The 25,340-nt window shown below is 33.7% G+C and overlaps 2 protein-coding genes across 2 annotated transcripts; both read left to right on the forward strand.

Moving 5' to 3' along the window:
- Positions 1-17,157: 17,157 nt before the first annotated feature.
- LOC114165580 lies at positions 17,158-20,092 on the forward strand. The gene is made up of 2 exons (XM_028050167.1): positions 17,158-18,909; positions 19,109-20,092. The coding sequence occupies exons 1-2, from the start codon at positions 17,158-17,160 to the stop codon at positions 20,090-20,092; spliced, it is 2,736 nt and encodes a 911-aa protein (XP_027905968.1).
- A 41-nt stretch (positions 20,093-20,133) lies between these two features.
- LOC114165581 lies at positions 20,134-21,636 on the forward strand. The gene is made up of 2 exons (XM_028050168.1): positions 20,134-20,872; positions 21,251-21,636. Exons 1-2 carry the CDS (start codon positions 20,134-20,136, stop codon positions 21,634-21,636), a joined length of 1,125 nt encoding a protein of 374 aa, XP_027905969.1.
- The last annotated feature ends 3,704 nt before the right edge of the window (positions 21,637-25,340 follow it).

The raw sequence follows: 25,340 nt of genomic DNA on the forward strand, positions 1-25,340 counted from the left end.
ACATTCAAAAAAGTTTAAAAAAATAAAATTTTAAAAATAAATTAAAAAAATATTATTATTTTTTAAATAAAAAATCACAGTGACATATGGCCATAACTGTTTATAGCCATTAATGATTCCGAATTGAATAAAATTGAAGAAAATTGAGACTTATTTGAGCACAAAAACAAAATTATGATTGATTTGACAAAATTTGACGAAAATTGGGACCAATATTATTTTAACCTATAGAAAACATGTAAAAATAATTTTTAAATCTTCAAAAATAAATAAATAATTATATTGTAAAGGGTAAATTAAGAATAAATAATTATGAACAAGAGAATCTATTTATTATATATATATATATATATATATATATATATATATATATATATATATATATATATATATATATATATATATATATATATATATATATATATATATATATAAAACTTAGGTTTAACCCTTTAGCAAATAATAATGGCGTAAGTCCTTTACTCCTAAAAATAATTATACAAATCTTTAACTCTTATTTTTATAAAATTACTTTTATGTTTTTTAAAATTATATTTTTCTACGTAGAGAAATACCAACACTCTAACATAAGCTTCATTGTTAATAATATTTTTTAAACAAAATAAAGTTAATAAATTTGAGATTAATTGATAATGTCAATTACTCATTATTTCAAATATTTTCTCACATGATGACAAATGAAAATGTCTTTGGGTATAATATGATCTATGATAATAAATTATCTCTGATCAATTAGGTATGGATACAATTATCGACAATATTTAATTTTTTAAATCGAAAATGAGAATGAAAATGGATTTGTATATTATTATTTAATATTGATACACATATATAATTTATTTAATATTTGACATTCGAATAAGAAAATATGTATATTTTTTGATAATTTTTTTTAAATAATATTTAATTAATATTTATAAACAAATATTATCATTCTTTTATGGAAATAAAAATAATATTTACTTAAAAAAATATAATGAAATAATCAAGCCACGCCTATTCGTTCATCCATATTATTAACATTAATTTTTCATTAATTAAAATTTAAATTTGACGTATAAAATATATTAAAGTTCCAATGAGGCATTTATAAGATTTCTAAAACGTTCAAAAGAGAAGTTTTGGTGTATTTTTTTTTCAATAATGAAGATAGTAAATTGAAAATTACTAAGTTAACTGAAAATGAATTGTGATTTTTTTTAAATGTTTGAATTTGAATAAAATAATTTCAATAATTTTAAATACTTAATATTCATACGTTTGGTTTTAGTTATTTGATATCAATTATTCCTCATTCAAATAAATCCCTTTTAAATATTAAATATCAACTATTCACAATTTCAATAACATATTTGTGCAAAATTTTGAATTTTATTTTTTCTATAAAATATATAATTTAAATGATTTAAATTTTAGTTTAACTGTTTTATTCAATAAAGAATTTTCAAATTTTGTTAGATGTTAAAATTTTAAAGTTTATTAATTACAGTTTTCAAATAATAAAAACTAGTAAACTTGATATTTTTTCTATAAACTTTAAATTTTCAAAAAAGAAGAAACGTGTGTTAAACTTTAGAATAATTGAAACCAGAAAATTGAAACTTACTTAGTCAACTTCATTTTTTTATTACTTTTGAGATTGCGTGTATAACGTTTAAATTTTCAATAAAATATAGGGTCATGCTAATCGGTTCGTAGATAACTGAAATAATAAATGAATTCTGACCTTATTAATAATTGTTTATTTTTTTAATAAAAGATAATTAATATTATATTGTCTGTATGGATATTTTTTTCTTTAAATAAAATAAAAATTACAATAATCAATAAAGTTATCATAGTTATGATTCATTTAATATTATAGGTGTTTATAAATTTTTACAAAATTCTATGTTCATTCATTACACCTTAAACAAGGTTTTTAGGATACTCATTACTAAAAAATTTATATTTTTTATCAATTTTATTTTGAAAATCTTTTCGTAGGAAATACTTATAAATTTTGTTGAGAAAAAAAATTTGCAAAAACTTGCTACTAATTTTCTTGCAAAATATTTTGAATAATTTTTTTTTCGCAACAAATTTTGCAGAAAATACTTGCAGATTCTATAATTTTGTAGGAAATTATTACCTACGAAGGAATTACCTGCCAATTTTTTTTTAAATGGCAAAAAAAAAAAGACTTTTTTTGCAATTTTTTTTAACAAATCTGCAAGAAAAAATCTCATATAATATGAGAATTTCTAGTTGTGTGGTTAGTAGAGATGACAAATAAACTCACCTTCGTGGGTATTGCGCAAATTCGTTCCCGTTTTGACGAAGAATCCTCTCATTGACTGGGTATGGTATGGGTATGGGTATGGACATGGAGAATCCCCGACTTTTTCAATTGGATACGAGATGTACATATCCCCGCCATAATTTCGGTCCATGCTATATCTCTGTTTTCGTTTAAATTATTAAAATATTCATAATTAATTAAGTAACCCTATATATATATATATATATATATATATATATATATATATATATATATACTTTCTATTTTTTATTTCTTCTAATTATTTGGTTTGTCATGAAACTCATTCATATCTTTAATATATTTTTCATCTTAGCATAACCTTTATGTAATTATGTTAAAATGATGTATGTCAATTAAAAAAAAAATTATGTCTCACATTTGAGTATTTCTATTTTTTTTAGTATTTTTATTTATTGTATATTTTCCTTTCACATGAGAATGTTTAATATTTTCAATGTAAGTGTTTAATAGCATAAACTTGTCATTTATTAGGTAATATAAAAAAATTCTTTATTTATTATTATTAATTTTTGTTTCATTTGAATAACTTTTTTGCTTCGCTAAAATATTTTTTGTTATTTATCGATCATTGAGTATATATATATATATATATATATATATATATATATATATATATATATATATTGATATTTGAAAAGTTTTCTTAGATTTCTAAGCTATTTTTCATCTTATCATATCTTTAATTATACAATTATTTTTCTTTGTGCGATTTATTTCAATAGTTTCTCTAATTGTTTATAAGACACACATTTATTAATTTTTTAATATTTTTATTTGTTGTTTATTTTCATCATGTAAAATACTATTTCGATATATTTTATCTAATTATTTTATATTTTCTAACTTATTATCAATCATATTGTAATTTTTTTCCCTATAATTGTATAAATAATTTTTATTTACTACATAAAAATTTTATGTAATTGCCATGAATATTTTTTTATCACCATCCAACATATATTGGAGTTCAAAAAATACAAGATTTATGTCAAAATTTTATTATTATGTTTATTATTTGTTCTTTGCGTCATTTTGATCAAGTGTTGTATTATAACTTTTATTTTTATTTGTGTATAAAAAAGAGATTCATTAAAATTTAAACAATTTAAGTAAATAAACATTTAAAATATATTTTAATATGAATATTTGTTTTCCTTTTATATGTTTTAAAAAATATTTTTAAATTTTATCAACTAGGTTTCATTAATGTTTGTAAATTTAATAAATGTTTTGTTTCTCATGAAATTTTATTTGCTATTTTAATCTAAAATATAGACAATTATAATTTATTTCAAAGTATTTGATATCGAAGAAACAACCATCATATCAATATTGAATATTTAATAATATTATAATTACTTTACCGTAATTTTTTATTATTTGATAAAAATTAATATTGAAGTAGTAAGAAAACGGGTACAAGTATGAGTACGAGATTATATCCGTTACCTGATGGAATGAGGATGAGACAAAAATTTGATACCCGTTGGGTTTGGGTATGGGGATGTTGATAAATTTTTTCTACTGGAATGGGTATGGGAAAGCGAAACTCATCTTCGTCCCGCCCTGTTGCCATCCCTAGTGGTTAGCATTCTCCATTGAAAATTTGTTAAAATATATTTTAGGGTCTTGATAACCAGTGCTCTTAAGACACTGGTTAAAAATAATAAATAAGTATCGAATTTTACAAAAATTCATTATTAAAAGTGATATTAAATGAATTTTGACTTAATAATCATTAATATAATTTTACTTTATTTAGAGAACAAAAATATCTATAAATATTATTGTGTTTAATATTTTATTTAATTCATATCAATAAAAAATTAAAAAGTTATAAAATAATTATATTTAACGTTATTAAAAATTAAAATATAATTAAACCTATTTGTTTTAAAATTTAGAGAAAAACCAAAAAAAAATATTAAACATCTAAAATATTTAAAAAAACAATTAAAATAAAAATTAAATAAATATAATAATTATATTTTAATGTTGTTATAAATTTTAAAGAGATTTTCTTTTTTTACAAAAATTATATACGATATTTTTTAAGTTTTCATATTTCAAACTTTCACAGAAAGATTTTTTAAATGTTGGAGAAATATTTTTTTTCTTAATAGAGTCTCTAGAAATTTCAAGGTGATTATTTTGTATAAAAATATTAAAAAATTTTAAAAATATTTTTATCTTTATAAAATATGTTATATAAATTTATAATATAATTAATTAGTGGTTAAGTATTTCAGTTTTTAATATAAAAAATATTAATTATACTTAAAGAATAATAATTTCCCATAAAAAAGACACGTGTAATGTGTATAATATGTTTGATGGAACTGCTTATGATGTCTCGTTCCTCCTGTCCTAACTTAGTGGGGACACCAAGAAGTTCCATTGCCAACCATAAAAAAAAAATAGTTCATTTGATCAATCACATGTTCACAATAATTTATGCAAATTTGATCAAATTCTATTTCAATAATTAATGTCATTTTATTTATGTTGTATTCTAATTTCTAATTAAAATTTATATAATTAGGATGATGTATAGAAAAAAAAATACTAATCATTGGAGAATTTTATTCCAATTAATATGATGTTATGATTGAGTTGTATTCTACAAAATTTTATAATGATCAACACAATGTAATTAAAGAATTTTAAGTTTTAATTGTGTATTTAACATGTGTATATGATGTAAGGTTGGTTAATTCTAGATTTAGATGGAGTGGGATAATTATGTTTAAGTTGAGTAGGTGAAAATAGTAAATTCTGGGTGTTGGGTATGGTAAAGCAAGTTTGGACTTTTGTTTGATGGGTTAGAAGAGAAAACAAACTCATAGAACGAGTGAGTTTAGTACACTGTTTCTTCCTGCACTCCCATTAAATCCATAAACCCTAAATTATCTCTCATTAAACTTATAATAAAATCGTAAAAGTTACCCCTATACCTCATTTTCCAAATTGTGAAATCTCTAAGATATTTTTGGATTTGAAAACACGTTCCAGAATACATTAAAAAAAAAACATTTTAGAACCTTCATTCTATAATACATTTCCAAATTAAGAAATATTTTTTGGATTACATAATTGGGAATGCATTTAAAAAAATTACATTTTGAATGTGAAATTTATAATACATTTTAAATTGTGCAATGTGGAAACACCTTTTAGATTATACAATTCCAAATACATTTTAAAAGATGGAATAGGTGTTTCTGAAGGTATTTGTAGCAATTTTCTCATATAATTGTTTATTTTTGATAAACTAATTTTAAATTATGAAAAAGTGAAATTTTTTATTATTACATTTTAGACTTAATTAGTAATTTTATCTCTATATTTACATATCGAAATTGATTTGGTTTGTACATTTATTTTTAACTCAATTGAGTTTCAATATTTGTTAAATAGAGTCAATGTGACTCTATATGTTAAATTGATATTTGAAAGATGACCACATGTCAGTCTAATAAAATTAAATACTTTATCAGTAATTTAGTCTCTATATTATTTAAATAAAGATAATATGGTCCATGTTAGAAATATTTTAATATAATTTAAAAAATAAATAATAAAAATAAAAATTCTACTGTTACTTATGTTTTTATAGACCTTTAATTTATGGGTTAATGTTTTTAATGACTAACGGCTATATTATTATTACTATTTACTCATTTGTCTCCTTTTCTACCTATAAATACCACATAGGTGCATGGGAAAGACAACAACAACAAAGACAACAAACACTAGAGTTTTTTCTTACAAATGTTCTCTTCTTTTCTTCTCTATATTATCTTTAAGACAGTGGTGTTCATAAGGTTTGGAGATCCTTCGCTGCACTTGATCGATCTGACGAGTTGTTGTATCTTGGGAGAGAAACACATATGATAAGAAACACATGATTGTGTACTATGAATTTGTTTAGCCTTGTGCAGTAGGGGCGTTTTCTCTCTAATAAAAAATACTAATACCAAACTCATAAAAAAAATTTAGGAGAAGCAAAAAATGCAAGGTCGTTTGTCTTCTTGGCTAGTCAAACATGGACTAATTCATAGATCCTTGGGTTTCGATTACCTAGGAATATAGACTTTACAAATAAAGCCCGAGGATTGGCATTCCATTGTGTTAGTATTATGGTGCTTGATTTAGTCCCACATCGCTTATAATAGTGAGATGTGGTTCTCTATTTTTACTATATAAGAGACTCTATGTAAAGCTTTAAGATACACCAGAAATACAAATACTTCCTAGTGTAGTCGTGGACGTAGGCATACACATTGTACGCCAAACCACGTTAAATTCTCTGTGTCTATTTTTCTCTCCTTTATTCTTTCCTTTATTGCATTGTTCCTAACAATTGGTATCAAGAGCCATTTTTCTTAGTATGCTCTGTGGTTGCAGCATTGTCTGATCTTCCACATCAGAAAAGATTTGGTTTATATTTTTTCTTCTTGGAGATCTCAGTTTAGAGAAATAGTGGGAGCTTTGGTCAAAAGCCGCAGCAGGAGCTTTGGTCAAAAGCCGCAGCAGGAGCTTTGGTCAAAGGCAGTAGGAGCTTTAGTCAAAAGCAGCAGGAGCTTTCGTTAAAGCAGCAAGAGCAATGGCATTGGAAGAAGGGAAGGTGAGGATTGAGAAGTTTGATAGCAGTGACTTAGGGTTCTGGAAGATGCAGATAGAGGACTACCTATATCAGAAGAAGTTGTATCTACCCTTAACAGGGCAGAAGCCAACTGACATGGAGCAGGCGGAATGGGATTTGTTAGATCGGCAGACACTCGGTGTGATCCGGTTGACATTAGCCAAGAATGTTGCGTTCAACATCATGAACGATAACACAACCGTAGATTTGATGAAGGCATTGTCAAATATGTATGAGAAGCCATCTGCAGCCAATACAGTGTATTTGATTCGCAGGCTAGTCAACCTAAAAATGGGTGAAGGTAACTCGATTACTAATCATATTAGTGAATTCAATACAATTATTGTGCAGTTGACATCAGTGCAGATAACATTTGATGATGAGGTGAAAGCATTAATTTTATTATCATCTCTTCCGGAAAGTTGGAGTGCAACTGTTACTGCAGTTAGTAATTCTGCAAGTAATAGTAAGTTGAAGCTTGATAACATCCGTGACTTGATCTTAAGCGAAGATGTTCGCAGGAAAAGTTTAGGGGAATCTTCCAGTTCTAATTTCGGTTCAGCATTGAGTACTGAAACTAGAGGAAGAAGTAGCCAAAAAGGTCGTAATCAAGGCCGAGGCAAATCAAAGTCTAGAGAGAAATCAAAACCAAAATTCCGGAATGATATCACTTGTTGGAATTGTCAAAAAAGGGGTCACTTTACAAATCAATGTAGGGCTCCAAGGAAGAACAACAACAAGAGGCAAGATGATGATCAATCAGCAAATGCAGCAACTAATGAAATTGAAGATGCACTATTATGTAGTCTAGATAGTTCTATTGACTCATGGATTATGGACTCAGGTGCGTCATTTCATACTACACCTTCCTTAGAACTATTATCTAACTATGTTCCAGGAAAGTTTGGGAAGGTCTACCTTGCAGATGGGAAATCTCTTGATATTATAGGAAGAGGTGATATCAATATCAGAACCTCTAATGGAAGTGTGTGGACTTTGAATAATGTCAGACATATTACTGCCTTAAAGAGAAACTTAATATCTATAGGACAATTGGATGATGAAGGTCATTACACCACCTTTGGAGATGGACACTAGAAAGTAATGAAAGGTAATCTTGTTGTTGCTCGTGGGAAGAAGCGAGGATCTCTTTACATGATTGCAGATGAGGATATGATATCAAATGCAGAAGTTGACAATAGTTCCTCTTTGTGGCATCAGAGGCTTGGGCATATGAGTGAGAAAGGAATGAAGCTCATGGTCTCAAAAGGTAAAATACCTAACTTGAAGCATGTTGACGTTGGACCTTGCGAACATTGTATCTTTGGAAAGCAGAAAAAGGTTAGCTTCTCCAAAACAAGTAAGTCGTCTAAAGTTGAAAGACTAGCACTAGTGCATACAGATGTTTGGGGCCCAGCTCCAGTGAAATCTCTTGGAGGTTCACAATATTACATAACCTTCATTGATGACTCTACAAGAAAGGTATGGGTTTATTTTCTTAAAAATAAATCTGATGTGTTTTCTGTGTTTAAAAGGTGGAAACAGGAAGTTGAGACTCAAACATGTTTAAAGATTAAATGTTTGAAGTCTGATAATGGTGGAGAATATGACAATAATCAATTCAAGGAGTTTTGTTCAGAGAATGGGATCAGAATGATCAAGACGGTTCCAGGAACACCAGAACAAAACGGTGTGGCAGAAAGAATGAACAGAACCTTGAATGAAAGAGCAAGATGTATGAGAATCCAGTCAGGATTACCCAAGGTATTTTGGAAAGATGCAATAAGCACAACAGCCTATCTCATAAACAGAGGACCATCAGTTCCTTTAGGCTATCAATTACCTGAAGAAGTATTGTCTGGAAATGAGGTAAACCTTTCACATCTGAAAGTTTTTGGTTGTGCTTCATATATTTTGTTGAACTCTAATAGTAGAGATAAATTGGACCCTAAGGCAAAGCGATGCTATTTCATTGGCTATGGATCTGACATGTATGGCTACAGGTTTTGGGATGACCAAAACAAGAAAATTATCAGAAGTAGAAATGTTACTTTTAATGAAAACATGTTCTATAAGGTCAGGACTGTAGAATTTGCAAATGCAAATAAAAAGCCAGAGCAAGTATCATTAGAAGAAGTTTCAGAAAGTGATGTAGCCAACAGAATGCAGAATACAGAAGTAGAGTCTGAGTCAGAGCCCGAGTCAGAGTTTGGGTTAGAACCTGAACAGATAGTAGAGTCAGTAACTCCTGAATTACCGACTAGAAGGTCTAGCAGAACAATTGTAGCACCACAAAGGTACTCCCCTTCATTGCATTACTTGTTGTTGATTGATGCTGGTGAGCCAGAACATTTTGCTGAGGCTATGCAGGGAGGTGAATCTATTAAGTGGGAGCTAGCAATGAAAGATGAGATAAAGTCTCTTCAGAAGAATAAGACATGGTCTTTAACCAAGCTTCCAGAAGGAAAGAAGGTTTTGCAAAATAGGTGAGTCTATCGGTTAAAAGAAGAACCAGATGGCAGCAAATGATATAAGGCCAGACTCGTAGTGAAAGGGTTCCAACAGAGACAAGAAATTGACTTCATAGAAATTTTCTCTCCTGTTGTCAAGATGACTACCATCAGAGTTATCTTGAGTATAGTAGCTGCAGAAAATCTTCATATGGAGCAGTTAGATGTGAAAACTGCATTCCTACATGGAGATCTTGAGGAAGAAATCTTTATGGCACAACCAAAAGGTATTGAAGTACAAGGCAAAGAGAATCTTGTATGCAAGCTTCATAAAAGTTTGTATGGGTTGAAACAAGCACCGCGACAATGGTATAAGAAGTTTAATGAGTTTATGAGAAACTCAGGATTTCACAGATGTGAAGAAGATCATTGTTGTTACGTGAAGAAATATGTTGATAGTTATATCATTCTTGCCTTGTATGTTGATGACATGTTGATTGTTGGTGCTAATATGGCAGAAATTGACAAGTTGAAGAAACAATTGTCAGAAAATTTTGAAATGAAGGATCTTGGTCCAGCCAAGCAAATTCTTGGTATGCGAATTTTCAGGGATAGATCTAAAGGTATTCTAAATTTATCTCAGGAAAAATATATAGAAAAATTGCTTAGCAGGTTCAATGTTGGAAATGCTAAAACCAGGAATACACCTTTGGGAACTCACTTAAAGTTCTCAAAAAGGTAATCTTCTCAGACAGAGGAAGAAGAAAATCACATGTCTAAAGTGCCATATGCATCTGCAGTAGGGAGCTTGATGTATGCTATGGTTTGCACCAGACCTGATATAGCACATGCAGTGGGAGTTGTGAGCAGGTTTCTATCCAATCCCGGAAAGGAGCATTGAGAAGGCGTGAAGTGAATATTGAGATATTTGAAGGGCACTTCAAAGATGCATTTGTCCTTTAACAGAAGTAATCTCACTTTACAGGGGTTTTCTGATGCAGATTTGGGAGGTGATTTGGATGGTAGAAAGAGCACAACAGGTTATATTTTTATGTTGGGTGGCACAACTATCAGTTGGAAGTCCAGACTTCAAGGAAGAGTCTCCCTTTCAACCACTGAAGCTGAATATATAGCTATCTCAGAAACAGCAAAAGAGATGATATGGTTGAAAAATCTTCTAAAAGAATTAGGAAAAGGGCAAGATGAACCTTCATTGTTCAGTGACAGTCAAAGTGCCATTTGTCTTGCTAAAAATCCAATTCTTCACTCCAGATGCAAACACATTGAATTGAAGTATCATTTTATCATAAACTAGATAAATGATGGAGATTTGATTTTGTTGAAGATTCTAGGTGCAGAGAATCCAGCTGATATGTTGACCAAGACTGTCACAACAACTAAGTTGAGGCTTTGCACTGCCTCAACTGGCCTTCGAGAAAATTGATGATGAAGGCACTACACTAGGTGGTAATGTAAATCAAACCCCAAGTGGGAGAATTGTTAGTATTATGGTGCTTGATTTAGTCCCACATCGCTTAGAATAGTGAGATGTGGTTCTCTATTTTTACTATATAAGAGACTCTATGTAAAGCTTTAAGATACACCATAAATACAAATACTTCCTAGTGTAGTCGTGGACGTAGGCATACACATTATACGCCGAACCACGTTAAATTCTCTGTGTCTATTTTTCTCTCCTTTATTCTTTCCTTTATTGCCTTGTTCCTAACACATTGTTGTCATTTTATATGTATATGGTTACAATTATCTGCTATGCGTGTCTCAACCCAAGTTATTTCTACTCCTTTCCTTGTTTATTTTTATTTATTATTGTTATTATAATTGTTGATCTCTGATTAATATTCTTTGATTTATATATATGTCTCAGTGTTATTATTGCTTTAATAATTATTATTATATCATTTTATATTTTTATTATTAGTAGTATTATTTGAGTAATCATTTTCTAATATTCTTAGAGAGAAAAATTACTATATTGTTATTTCTATTTTTGATTACTCATCTGCTTTCGTTTCTATAGTTAAAAATAATATGGAGCTGAAGACTGAAAACACTTTTTATGAACCAATGTGTTTGTTATGGTTATAATCAAACGAGTTTCAACTAAGTCTAAAAATTGATGTGTATAATTATTTCTATTTTTATTGGTAACAATAAATGAAATTATGGATAAATGAAATTCCTGCTCATTGAATAATTTTTTGTGATGTTTATAGCTAATGTTTTTGTTGTTATATTGATTTATGCTTTAATATTGTCTATTCTTACCATTGATAAAGATGTTCTATATCATGTATATATTTTAAGTGTTTGTATGAAAATAATTATAAAATAATTTATCATACTAAAACTACTATTGTGTTATGAAAAACACTTGAACTAAACTTTGCATTTGCAAAGAGAAAAAGAAATTTAGCTTGATATTTATATATAAAAAAGTGACTGATAATAAATATAATCTTTATCTTGTAATAAAATATTTATAACTTTTTCTTTGATTATTACAATTGTTGAGAAGTTGAGAATTTTGGTTAGAGACCATTCAAATTATGAAATTTTGAGGTACAAAATTAATTGAATAGAGAAGTGATGATACATGTCATTATAAATGAGTGTTTTTATGTGAAATTCATGGTATTATTCGTTAAGTAACATATTCATATGGTAATGATGCAGCGAAAGCAAAAAAAAAATGCTTTTGTTTGATACGGTAAATGTTATTCTACAAGTTCTAGCTTGCCTAACATTATATTAGTGAAATTTTATATCCTGCTTCTCATATTTTGAACACAAAAGATTGTGATAAAACTTGTTATGAGTTATGAAAGAAAAAAAGAACTACATTTAAAATATTTCAAAGCGTGGGGGTGTCTTGCAATGGTAACATACCTGTTAATAAAAAAATCTTGGTTATATATTATAAAGTGAATGAATATATACCTCATTATTTTGCCATCTAGTGTAATATTATTTTTTGTTTTTTCTAGTTATGACTATATGTCCAATTTTTTGAGATTAATTGAATGATATTAATGTGAATTGGATATTGATTTTGGCGGCACAATATCAACTATTGGTTATGGTTATGTTTTAACCTTGGATGAAGGTGTCCTATCATGAAAATATGTTAAAAAATTGGTTCTGTCATGATATGCAAGCATAAATTATTTCTTTTTTCAATGTATCCTGACAATTAAATTGTTATATTTAAAGTTTTTAGTAAAAATGTCAATGAAATTGACATATGAGAATGAGAGACAAATATATTAGAAACTTAATTACTCATAATATTATCTCTCTTGACTTTGTCAGGTTAGAAAGAAATGTTGCAGATCTGCTTATCAAATGGTTGATGCATCAACAACAAGTATTTGAGTCGTCGAGGGGAATGAAACTATGGCCCATAAATTAGTTGCAACAATGGACACCCATCTCCACATGAATGGTGATCCCATGGAATGGAGTTCAATGGGTAACAACGAAGTTGTTGTTGACTAAAGTACACCAAATAATTAAATTTTATGTCTCATTCCTATGATGAGGTGTACTATAAATTGTGACAATAATAAGGTTGAGGTATGTGCATTATTATGCTTATTTTATAAAATACCTCTTAATAAACCCAATGATTGAGGTATGTGCATTATTATGCTTATTTTATAAAATACCTCTTAATAAACCCCCAATGGTTGAGGTATGTGCATTATTTTATAAAATACTTTAAATCCATTCGAAACAAAACATACTAGTTAAAGGTTGCAAGTAGTCAACTCGGGCTAAAGGTTGGACCCAGACAACCTAGGTTGAATTTTCTAGAGTCGACTTGGATCAAAAGTCGAGACTAGTCGTTCCGGATTAAAGGTTGGGTTAACTCAATTTTTGGTTCAAGGATAAAGTTTAGTTTGCCTTAAAATTGAAATTAAATTGCTATATCCAAACAAGAAAATTAAAATCTAAATTATTTTGATACTCCATCCAAACAAACAATTATTTAAAAAATGAAGAGAACTCAATTGTAAGTAATTCAAATATTATGTATTTTAATTACTTAGAATTGTTGAAATTCCTCTTCCAAATACAAGATTAATTCTTATTTTCTCGTGTGGTATTTTTTTTTGCATGAATTGTTATTTTTAAATCCATCCGAAACAAAAAATATAAGAAAGCTTCTAAAGTGTTTATATTTTTTTTGAAAACTTGATAAATTAATTTATGAGAATATAAAAGGATTTAAGTAATTTTTTAATTGCAATATACTTTCTCATTTTACTTTGAAATGTTTTGATACTAATTTGTTTATCAAGTGTTCCTAAGGTATTCATCGACAAAATCCTTAATTTTTATTGTTAGGTCTATAAGAGAGGGTTTTACTGGGGAGATACAACACTAATGAGACATGAGTCCGGCAATGGGTTTATGGGTTTTTATTGTTATATAGTGCTCTACTTTCTCAATTTTAATCAATGTGGAACTTAAACTCACACTTGGATTTCTAACATTTATTTATTTTTATCGTGTGTCATTTTTTGACATTAATTGTTATCTTTTTTTCATGTTTTTATGGATTAATAGTCAAAATCTCATTTTCCTCGGAATTATTTAAAGATGACCCATAAACCCCGTGATTATAGCTTTCAAGATACAGAAAATAAAATGAATTTATAAAATTTTTAACAAAGTCATTTGCCTAAGTAATACTACACTCAACGTGTATTTGGTAATGTTTCAGGAATGATGGAATGAATTCTTCAACGGAGAAGCAAATAATTGACGTGAAATATTTAGTTAATTTGACGTGAATTTCATAGTTGATATCAATTACATATCCGAATAACGCCAAATCAAACACACGGTCAGTCTCCTTAATTAAAAATTAGTTAGAGAAACTGTTAATAAAATAAAATTAATAAGTATTATTTCAGTTTTATGAATAAAAATTATAATTAGAAGAGAAAGTATTAGTCAAATATTTTGGTGAAATTAATTAAGTCATAATTTATTTTATAAATTCAGTTATTTTTGAATGAGTGTTAATTCTTTTGTTTGGTTTATTATATATTCAAGACTTTTATATTTGTTTATTGAGTATGACATGGTTGTTATCCGTGATCTTGGTTATGGTAGTCATATTTTTGTATGACTTTCTTATTCAATCTTTTGGGAGGGAAATATGATACACTTAATATTTATATATTTAATCATCATTATTAATATAACAAAAATTAAATAATTGAATTATTATTGTCATGTTTTAAAGTATGTGAAAAATTAAATTTTTATTATTTTTATCTTTACATATAATTTTCTTTTATCACTTTTAAAAGATTAATATATTATTTTATTCTTAAAAATTTTTAAAAATTAAAATATAAATTATCATAATCTAATTAAATATTGATAATTAATTACTATAAGAAAAATATATACTAATCGAACCATAATAAAAACGGATTATGAAAACATACAATAATTAATTTTTTTTATATTCATAAAAACATTACAATACAGAATTCATGACATAAAAGCATATAAAATTAATATTTTTTTCAAATACCGGTCAAGTAAGTAACTCAGAAGACAAAAAAAAACAAAAAAAAATAATTATTTTAATAAATTTTTTATTATATTTAATTTTATGTTATACTATTTATTAATATTAATATTGTATTGGTACCGAGGTATAGGAAGACTGAAGAGCTCGGGAAAGAAGGAGAGATCGGAGAGGTCGGATATAATAGAGATCGGAGAGGTCGGATGCGATCGGGACCATGGTAGAAACAGAAATATTTGCAGAAAGTACACAATGCGGCTCACGCAAGCCCAAATCGATGTTTGCGATTCATAAGCCCATAGAAAGAACGAAACCAACGCACTAAGAACGCATTAAGAAACTAATTTCTGGTAATTCCTAGATTTAAGGAAATTGTGGGCTGGATTTTAGGAGAGGAATAAGGAATAGTCACATAGTGGAGGTGCTAGAAAAGCGGGATCCAGTACAAAGCAAGGGGATAAAGGCACGAAGAAAGGGGGAGAAAGCGGGATCATGAGAGAGAGAGAGATAGAAAAAATTATCGTTTTGACCTAATACATTTCAGGTCAGAACATTGGCGCCCACCGTGGGGCAGGTAAAACTAGAATCCCTGTCCACTTAAACTTGAAATGGCAATCGCGTCGTCAACGGGAAACAATGGAGGAGACGGCCCCCTTACAATGGAGCAGGTCATGCAGCATATAGAGACTTTGCGACGCGAGAATGAAATAATGCAGAAACAAGTGAGTGATGAACAAGCACGATGGCAGGAACGCGAAACAACACGCCGAGCAGAAGTGGAAGCAAAAAGCGAGCGGCTGAGGAAGGAGACATCAGAGTCTCGTCAACGCCTAGAAGAGTCATTGCGTCAACAGGAGCAGTTGCGTAAAAGTAACGAAGAGTTCAGAGCGTGGATGCGAGATCATGGTCACTTCCTAGATCGTGGAATTTCAAATAGAAACGTAACTCAAGAGGAAGAGCATCCTTTCGTAAGAGGAATCATAGACGAATCGATTCCTCCGCACTTTATCATCCCAAAAATTCCACCGTTCTTCGGTGAGGGCGACCCCGAAGCACACTTGAAAGCTTTCCGAGCTCAGATGTTGATCTCTGGGGGAAATGACGCTATTCGCTGCAAAATGTTCGTGGGAACACTCACGGGTACGGCCCTCAAGTGGTTCAGTAAGCTTTCCACTGCCTCCGTCGAATCCTTTGTTGCGTTCTCCCAAGTGTTTATGGAACGATTTGCGGTAAATCGTCCTAAGCAACTACAGATCGCCGACATGTTTGACGTAAAGCAACGTCCTGAAGAGTCACTGAAGCAATACCTAAATCGCTTCTGTGACGTGAGTATGGGACTCGTTAACCCTAGCGAGGAGATGCTAGTAGGAGCTTTCGTCAAAGGGTTGAGAGCGAACCCTTTCAGTGAGTCTTTAATCAGACTCCCCGCAATGTCGTTAGCCGAGGTGAGAAGCCGAGCCGCGGTGCACATTGAAACTGAAGAAGCCATGCAACGGAAGAGAGCAGATGAGAAACGACCCAACCTGGACTATAAAAACAAAGATACCAAGCGACAAGTAATGGAAGCCTTCTCACCCCATAAAAGATCGACCCATAAATTTTCTCCTTATCCTACACATAGAACTCCTCAGAGAAAAATGATTAAACCACTTTGTCCCATTTTAAACAAACCTAAAGTTCAGTTGATCAAAGACGAGGAAGTGGCACGACATCTCCGATTCCCTCTGGAGACGGGAAGGTTGCTAGGAAAAGACACATCCGCTTGGTGTGAATTTCACAAAACCCATGGCTATGATACAGAGGGTTGCTACCCGCTTACAGGGCAGTTAGCTAATCTTGCGCGCAGAGGAATAATCCAGAAGTACATTAACTCGGAAAGCCAAGAAACCAAGTGTGAACGACCAAACCATCAAAAACGGATAGAAGGGCCACATGAAATCCCCGTCCTTGGCGATTTTAATATTATTGCCGAAGGTTTCGCAGGCGGCGGTCCGACCATGTCTTCAAGAAAGCGATATGCCAGGAGTATCATGACGACAGCTGCTGTAGGAGTGTCTACCACGACTCCGACACTTACCTTTTCCTGGGAAGATATGAAGGATGTCTACCCTCACGAGGATGACCCGTTGTTTTGTCAGTAGTCATGATGGGGCGAAATGTCCATCGAGTCCTTATCGATCAAGGAAGCTCGACAGATGTGATGTTTTGGGACACGTTCGTAGGCCTACAGGTACCCCGAGATCAATTACAACCATTCGACGGCGTTCTCGTGGGTTTTTCTGGCGAACAGGTTGAAGTCCGAGGCCATGTGGATTTGAGAACGACCTTTTCAGACGAGAATGCAGCGAAGACCATCGTGATTCGATATCTAGTAGTAAACGCACCCTCTTCTTACAACTTGCTGTTAGGGAGACCTTCTCTGAACAAATTGGGAGCGGTGATTTCTACTAGCCATATGAAAATGAAGTTCCCGACAGAAGGAAAAATCGTTACTATGAAAGTCGACCAGGAAATCGCCCGCAAATGCTACGAAAATAGTTTGCGCACTCGAAGGACTTACGCTTTGGCTCAAACAACGCCAACTCCGATCAATAACGAAACAGAGCAAGTTGAATTAGACCCGAGGGCTGCAGAGGAACGACGTGGCCCAAAACCCGTCGGAGACTTAAAGGAGATCGAAATCTCCTCGGGGCGAAAGGTGAAAATTGGCTCGGATTTAGATCCAAAAGTAGAAACTGAGCTTTGCCAGGTTCTACGATCAAACCTCACGTCATTTGCATGGACCGCCAGAGACATGCCAGGAATCAACCCAGACGTTATTTGTCATCGTTTAAATGTAAATCCTGGGGCAAAGGCCAAAGTGCAAAGGCGGAGAAGGCTAAATGAAGAAAAGGCGGAGGCCGCCGCAGGGGAGATCTTGAAATTACAAGAAGCAGGGCACATCAAGGAAATCCAATACCCCGAATGGTTGGCTAACATAGTAATGGTGAAGAAGGCGAACGGTAAATGGCGGATGTGCGTCGATTTCACGAATTTGAATACCGCGTGTCCCAAAGACTCCTACCCCCTGCCCAACATAGACACATTGGTCGATAGAGTGTCGGGCTGTGGATTATTAAGCTTCATGGATGCTTATTCAGGTTACAATCAAATCCGAATGCACCCAGAAGACGAGGACAAAACGGCTTTTATGGGAATAAAAGCAAATTTTTGCTATCTGGTAATGCCTTTCGGACTCAAAAACGCAGGCGCAACATATCAAAGAATGATGGACAGGATTCTGCAGCCCATGCTGGGACGTAACGTAGAAGCCTATGTGGATGACATGGTGGTCACCTCAACTAGGGAAGGAAGTCATGCAGATGACCTCCAAGAGTTATTTGATACCATCAACAAATACCAATTGCGTTTAAGTCCTGAGAAGTGCGTTTTTGGCGTCAAGGCAGGCAAATTTCTAGGTTTTATGTTGACCGAAAGAGGAATCGAGGCCAACCCTGACAAATGCATGACAATCATTAACATGAAAAGCCCGAGCTCCGTATGTGAAGTACAACAGTTGACGGGAAGAATGGCAGCATTGGCTCGGTTCTTGGCGAGAAGTGGTGACAAAGGACACCCCTACTTTCAGTGTTTACAGAAGAACAATAAGTTCCCGTGGACACCCGATTGTGAACAGGCCTTCACGGAACTAAAAGAGTATCTATGTCGACCTCCAGTTCTTAGTCGGCCCGAGCTCGGAATCCCACTACAGATGTATATAACAGTAACCGAGTACGCAATAAGCTCGGTCCTGGTACAGGAAAAAGAAGGGGCTCAACGACCCATATATTTCGTCAGCCGTTTACTACGAGGCGCGGAGAAACGATATCCGACCTTGGAGAAGGCAGCTTTGGCGATCGTAACCACCGCTCGAAAACTCCGACCTTATTTTTAGCGTTTTCAGATCATATCGAAGACTGACCTCCCGATCAAACAGGTCCTCAAAAAATTAGATATGACAGGTCGACTGGTAATATGGGCCTTAGAGCTCGGAGAATACGATATCACATTCGAACCACGAGGACCCATTAAGGCACAAGTATTGGTAGATTTCGTAGCGGAACTTACCCTACCTCGAGTTAAGGGCGAACGGTAACACCAGCAGAGAGGATGGGACGATCACAAAATGGATCCTATCAATAGATGGCTCTTCTAATCAACGAGGAAGTGGAGCAGGAGTAGTCCTAGAAGGACCTGGCGGGGTTCTCGTAGAACAATCCCTAAAATTTTCTTTTAAAACCAGCAATAATCAGGCTGAATATGAGGCTTTAGCCGCGGGAATATTACTAGCTAAGGAAATGGGAGTCCAACACCTCACTGCTCGGAGTGATTCCCTACTAGTAACTGGACAAGTCAATGGCGACTTTGCTGCAAGAGATCCCCAATTGGCACGATACCTGGAATATGTAAAATCTCTGGCTGCAACCTTTACCACTTTTGAGTTAGTTCATGTCCCTCGAGAAGATAATAACCGAGCGGATTTACTATCCAAGTTGGCCAGCTGTACCAAACCAGGGCAACAGAAATCAGTCATCAAGGAAACGCTAAAAGCTCCACGCGTAAGCAACTCGGAAAAGGTTGTAGTCATGACTTCTCATGGGAATAGTAACTCAGAAACCTGGATGACTCTCATCAAAGCCTACCTAGCAGACGGAGTGCTACCTTCAGACCCAACGGAGGCTAACCGTATAAAGAGGAGCTCTACCAGGTATACTTTATTAGATGGACACCTTTTTCGCCTGGGATTTTCTCGACCCATCCTAACTTGTATAAAGGAAGAGGAGGCCAAAAGGATTTTGACCGAACTACATGAAGGGATATGTAGAAGTCATATTGGAGGACGAGCCCTCATGTTACGAACGCTCCGAGCGGGCTATTTTTGGCCCACGATGAAGAAAGATTGCGCGGAGTTCGTACAAAGATGCGATCAGTGCCAAAGACACTCTAACCTACACATGCTCCACCCGAGGTCTTACATTCTATCAACGCTCCCTGGCCCTTCCACACCTGGGACATTGACATCTTGGGACCATTTCCACTAGCGGCCCGACAAATGAAATTTCTAGTGGTCGCTATCGAGTACATGACTAAGTGGATCGAAGCAGAACCAGTCGCTTCTATCTCGGCTTCGAAAGTCACCGGGTTTATATGGAAAAACATAATATGCAGATTTGGCAGACCACATTACCTCATATCAGATAATGGAACTCAATTCACAAGTTCACAGGTTCGGAAATTATGCAAAGACGTAGGAGTCAAACAGAGGTTCGTATCAGTAGAACATCCACAGACGAATGGCCAAGCTGAGGCAGCCAATAAAGTTATCTTAAGAGCACTCAAGCGAAGGATAAGCTCGGCGAGAACATCATGGCCGGAAGAAATACCCCGAATCTTGTGGGCTTATCACACAACCCCTCAGTCGACAACACACGAAACCCCCTTTAACCTGGTGTATGGGACTGACGCTCTTCTTCCGGTAGAACTCAGCGATTCAACAAGAGTAAGAGTCGCCTCGGAGATCGACGATCAAGGCATTCGTGGAAACCTTGATGTCCTGGAAGAGGTGCGGGAGTTAAGTCGTATAACAAGCGAAGCCACCAAGAGACGGGTGGAAAGACGATATAAAACTAAGGTACGACCTCGCGATTTCAAGGAAAACGACTTAGTACTCAGAAAGGCCCATGCAAACGAATTAGAAGACAAGTTATCCCCCAAATGGGTCGGGCCATTCCGTGTACAGAAGGTTCTTCTTGGAGGAGCTTACAAGCTGGAGACGCTAGATGGCACAACGATTCCCAGAACTTGGAACGCTACTAACCTACGTTTCTATTTCAGTTAAATACTTTTTTTTTAATTGTTACTTCCTTTTCGCTGTACAAAACGCTCATTCTTATTAAATAAAATCCCATACTCTTCCCCTTTCGAAGGGTTGGGTCCCACACTCTTTTTCCCTTCCACAAAGGGAGGGTTTTTTTAATGAGGTGGGTTCTTTAAAACTATCTTCTTTTTTATTTTTTCTATAAATTCATCAAAATTGAAGACTGTGTGAATCGGTCCGACCTCGCTACGTGCTTGGGAAGATCCTCAGTACGCTGAGGGATCTATGTAGAACGGTCTGACCTCGCTACGTGCTTGGGAAGATCCTCAGTACGCTGAGGGCTCTTTGTGAAACGGTCCGACCTCGCTACGTGCTTGGGAAGATCCTCAGTACGCTGAGGGCTCTTTGAGAACGGTCCGACCTCGCTACGTGCTTGGGAAGATCCTCAGTATGCTGAGGGCTCTGTGTAGAACGGTCCGACCTCGCTACGTGCTTGGGAAGAACCTCAGTACGCTAAGGGATCTTTGTGAAACGGTCCGACCTCGCTACGTGCTTGGGAAGATCCTCAGTACGCTGAGGGCTCTTTGTGAAACGGTCCGACCTCGCTACGTGCTTGGGAAGATCCTCAGTACGCTGAGAGCTCTGTGCGGATCGGTCCGAACTCCCTATAAAGAATCTCAGTATGTTGAACGTCTTGCCTCGATCCGACTTTCTTTCACATACCCGATAACACCCCTAGCTCGAAATCGTTTCACCATCTCCCAATGATGGCAACGTATATATATGACGAACATGAATCTCACAGGCAACAATTAGGTATTTTTTTTACGAACTCCTGTGTTTACGTTTCATCAGTTATTTATTTTAAGAAGGTTACGTGCTTATCTGTGTTTTATCCAAAGTCTTTTAAAATCTCTTCCGAATAGGTTACACATTTATCTATATTTCGCTCATTGTCAATCATTAAAACTACACATCAATATTAGTCTAATATTTGTCAAAATAATCATAAATAGAATACGTTGGAGTGGCGTTAAAGTAAATTGAGTCTTCTAAACAAAAGAGGCCTATTACATATCTCTACTTTCACTCATCTCCTATTTCTATCAGCTGACCTTCTACCACCTCCTTCGTAATACTTGCCAATGAGATGTCAGCGTCCGGGCAGAGTATCTTCACTTGGTCTAGAGCTAACTGGAACCCTTGGTTCAGGGTGGCACAAAGTTGGTCCGCAAGCTCTTCTTTCTTATTCTCCAAATTCTGACATTTGGTTGTTAACTCTTGTACCTGGGTCTCGTAGACATCAACTTTAGGTGTCAATTCTTCAAGTTTTGCCTTTAAGGGCATTAACTCATCCAACTTTGCTCTCAAAGAAACCAATTCAGTTTCTTTTTCCTCTAAGGTCTTACGGATCTTGACAAGATCAGCAACGTCAGATCGGAGTTGCATAGCCTCCTTCTTAGCCTTCTCAAGACTATCCACTAACACAGACTCATTGATCTCCAGCGTTTCCATACGATCAACCAAAAAAAGTGTTGTTGCCTCGGTCTGATGCAGATGTCGTAACACATCCTCTCGGGTCGAGGAAATGGTTTTACCAGCAAGCGCCGCCCCGTCGGCTGCAGAGAAGTTATAAGCTCGTCCATGAGCGAGATGCTCAAAATCTTCATCCCAAAAGCTTTTTCTTGATCCTGAGGTGACAAATGTGCTAGTTCCAGTCGCATCAAGGGTCGAAACGGTCGGCATAATCGGTATGGTAGGCATACGGTTGATGGACTCGGAAATCTCACCTTCATTTTCTCCTTGCCCTAGTTTTCTCTTCTTCAATTGGGAATCACTCTGGGTCGTTTCAGGATCACTGTCGACAGTGATTTTTGGAGACTGAGCTTGAGATCAGGACGTCTGCCCTATAGATTTTCCTTTCAGCTTGATCCGGCGGAGCAAATCTTTCTGTGACAAAGCCATTTGTCTTTCTAAAACATCATCAAGAAACGACAGTTAGAGTCAATATCGATGGTAGTAAGGAAAGTTGAGATAGTATAAAACACAAGGTTAAAGTATATACCAATGAATAGTTTTAAGTCTACTTCTCGATATTCGAGGTCTAAGATCTTACGGATGTTGAAAATGACCTCTAGGCCTTCCAGCGCTGCACAACCTTTCTGATCTGACGGATTTAGCTCCTCAATGGGACGAGCTCTCTTTAGGAGAGGAGTTTTGGTCCAGTATAAGGGAAACCCTTCTAATAAAGCAGGATTATGTGCCAGTGCTAAAATTTTCACAAAGGCACCCCTAAACCCTTTATAAGAAGATTGGTATAGAGTAAACAAACCTCGACCCCCTACTCCACTTAAAGACGTCCACACAGATCGGGACGAACCACTTTTTAACTCGAAAAAATATAAAAACATAGCAGGAGTGGGTCGGATACCGAGGCCCCCGCATAGGATGTAGAAAGCCCGTATAAACGCCCAACTATTTGGGTGTAATTGAGCAGGAGCCACATTTAAAGTCGTTAAAAGCCCCTTTTCAAAATCATTGAAAGGTAGTCGGAATCCGAGCCTATCGAATAGGGTCGCATATATAAAAGTAAAGGTTTCTCGAGGAGGAAGATTACCATCTCTACAAACAGGCTCGTCTAATTCACATACACCTACAATCGCGTCATCTTCATTACTCTTACACAAGGATTGTTTTTCCCTAAAGGCTAGAACTCGCTTCTCAGTGCAGAAACCAGTGCACTCTAGCTTAAGATCTAAGGGAGCCCAGGGGTATTGGGTATCATAGGATGTCATTTTCGGCCAGATAGAATACTCTAAAGAAACCTTAGCACTCAAAACAGGAACAAGCAGGCAATCTGAAATAAACCATCAAAACCCCAGCCTTTATTTTGTCCTCAGATACTAAAATAAGAAGGTGTAACGAAGAAATTATAAACATGATATTCACCAGAAATAGTAGACGAAAAGTCGAATCAGAACATACCTGGAAGGATTAGGATGATGATTATGATTCTGCCAGAGTGAAGCCAAGTGAACAGCAAAGAAATCAGTCTAGGAACAAATTCAAATAGGTTAAAATGGAAGAAGAAAGGGGAAAGTAATAGGGTTTTGAAACGGTTATTTAGAGTTTAAACTTTAACCGTTGGATGAGATGGAGAAAAAGGCAGTTGGAGCGTTTGATGAAAGAACACGTGTCTTGGTAGGTGAGTGTAATAAATATGGGCAGGGTGAGCAGTGAAAACGTCACTTCCTTGTCAGAAAGTAGCCATAGACTTTCTAAGCAAGCAACCTTATGTTGCGCTAGCACAAAATAAGGTTGGAGGGCTCTGTATCGGTACCGAGGTATAGGAAGACTGAAGAGCTCGGGAAAGAAGGAGAGATCGGAGAGGTCGGATATAATAGAGATCGGAGAGGTCGGATGCGATCGGGACCATGGTAGAAACAGAAATATTTGCAGAAAGTACACAATGCGGCTCACGCAAGCCCAAATCGATGTTTGCGATTCATAGGCCCATAGAAAGAACGAAACCAACGCACTAAGAACGCACTAAGAAACTAATTTCTGGTAATTCCTAGATTTAAGGAAATTGTGGGCTGGATTTTAGGAGAGGAATAAGGAATAGTCACATAGTGGAGGTGCTAGAAAAGCGGGATCCAGTACAAAGCAAGGGGATAAAGGCACGAAGAAAGGGGGAGAAAACGGGATCATGAAAGAGAGAGAGAGATAGAAAAAATTATCGTTTTGACCTAATACATTCCAGGTCAGAACAAATATGCATTATAAAATTTTTAAAATCGACCTAACTTAATTATTATAAATTTGAATTTTAAAAGTTTAGAGATTAGATATCCCAGTCTACAAAAATCTGTCTTACACATCATCACCTACATCATTTATCAGCTAAGAGAGGTTTATTTAAAAAATGAGCGAGTAGTTTTGATCCATTTATTATAAAAATAGGTCAGTTTAATATTAGTGGTAGGACACTTTATTAAAGATTTAACTTCTCTCTATTTATTTTTAAAGGTTTATATAATTTTTAAAGTTTTATATATTTTTTTAAAAATGAATTTTGAATAATTTGATTAAAAATATTTAAAATAAGATTTTATTGTTGTAAATTTATAATAAAATGTAATAATAAAATTTAAAATATTAAGTTTTCAAATATCAAAATTTTAATACAATTTTATTTAAAATATTTTTAGTCCCATTTTATTATAGTAAATGTTATAATAAAATGTAATAGTAAAATTTAAAATATTAAGTTTTAAAATATAAAAATTTTAATAAAATTTTATTTAAAATATTTTTAATGAAATTAAATTATTTTAAATTTTATAATAAAATGTAATAATAAAATTTAACATATTAAATTTTAAAATATCAACATTTTAATTAAATTTTATTTAGAATATTTTTAATCAAATTATTAAAGTTTTATTTTTAAAAATTATATAAAACTCTAG

Source organism: Vigna unguiculata, chromosome 10 (genome assembly GCF_004118075.2).
Source record: "Vigna unguiculata cultivar IT97K-499-35 chromosome 10, ASM411807v1, whole genome shotgun sequence".
NCBI classification, from domain to species: domain Eukaryota; kingdom Viridiplantae; phylum Streptophyta; class Magnoliopsida; order Fabales; family Fabaceae; genus Vigna; species Vigna unguiculata.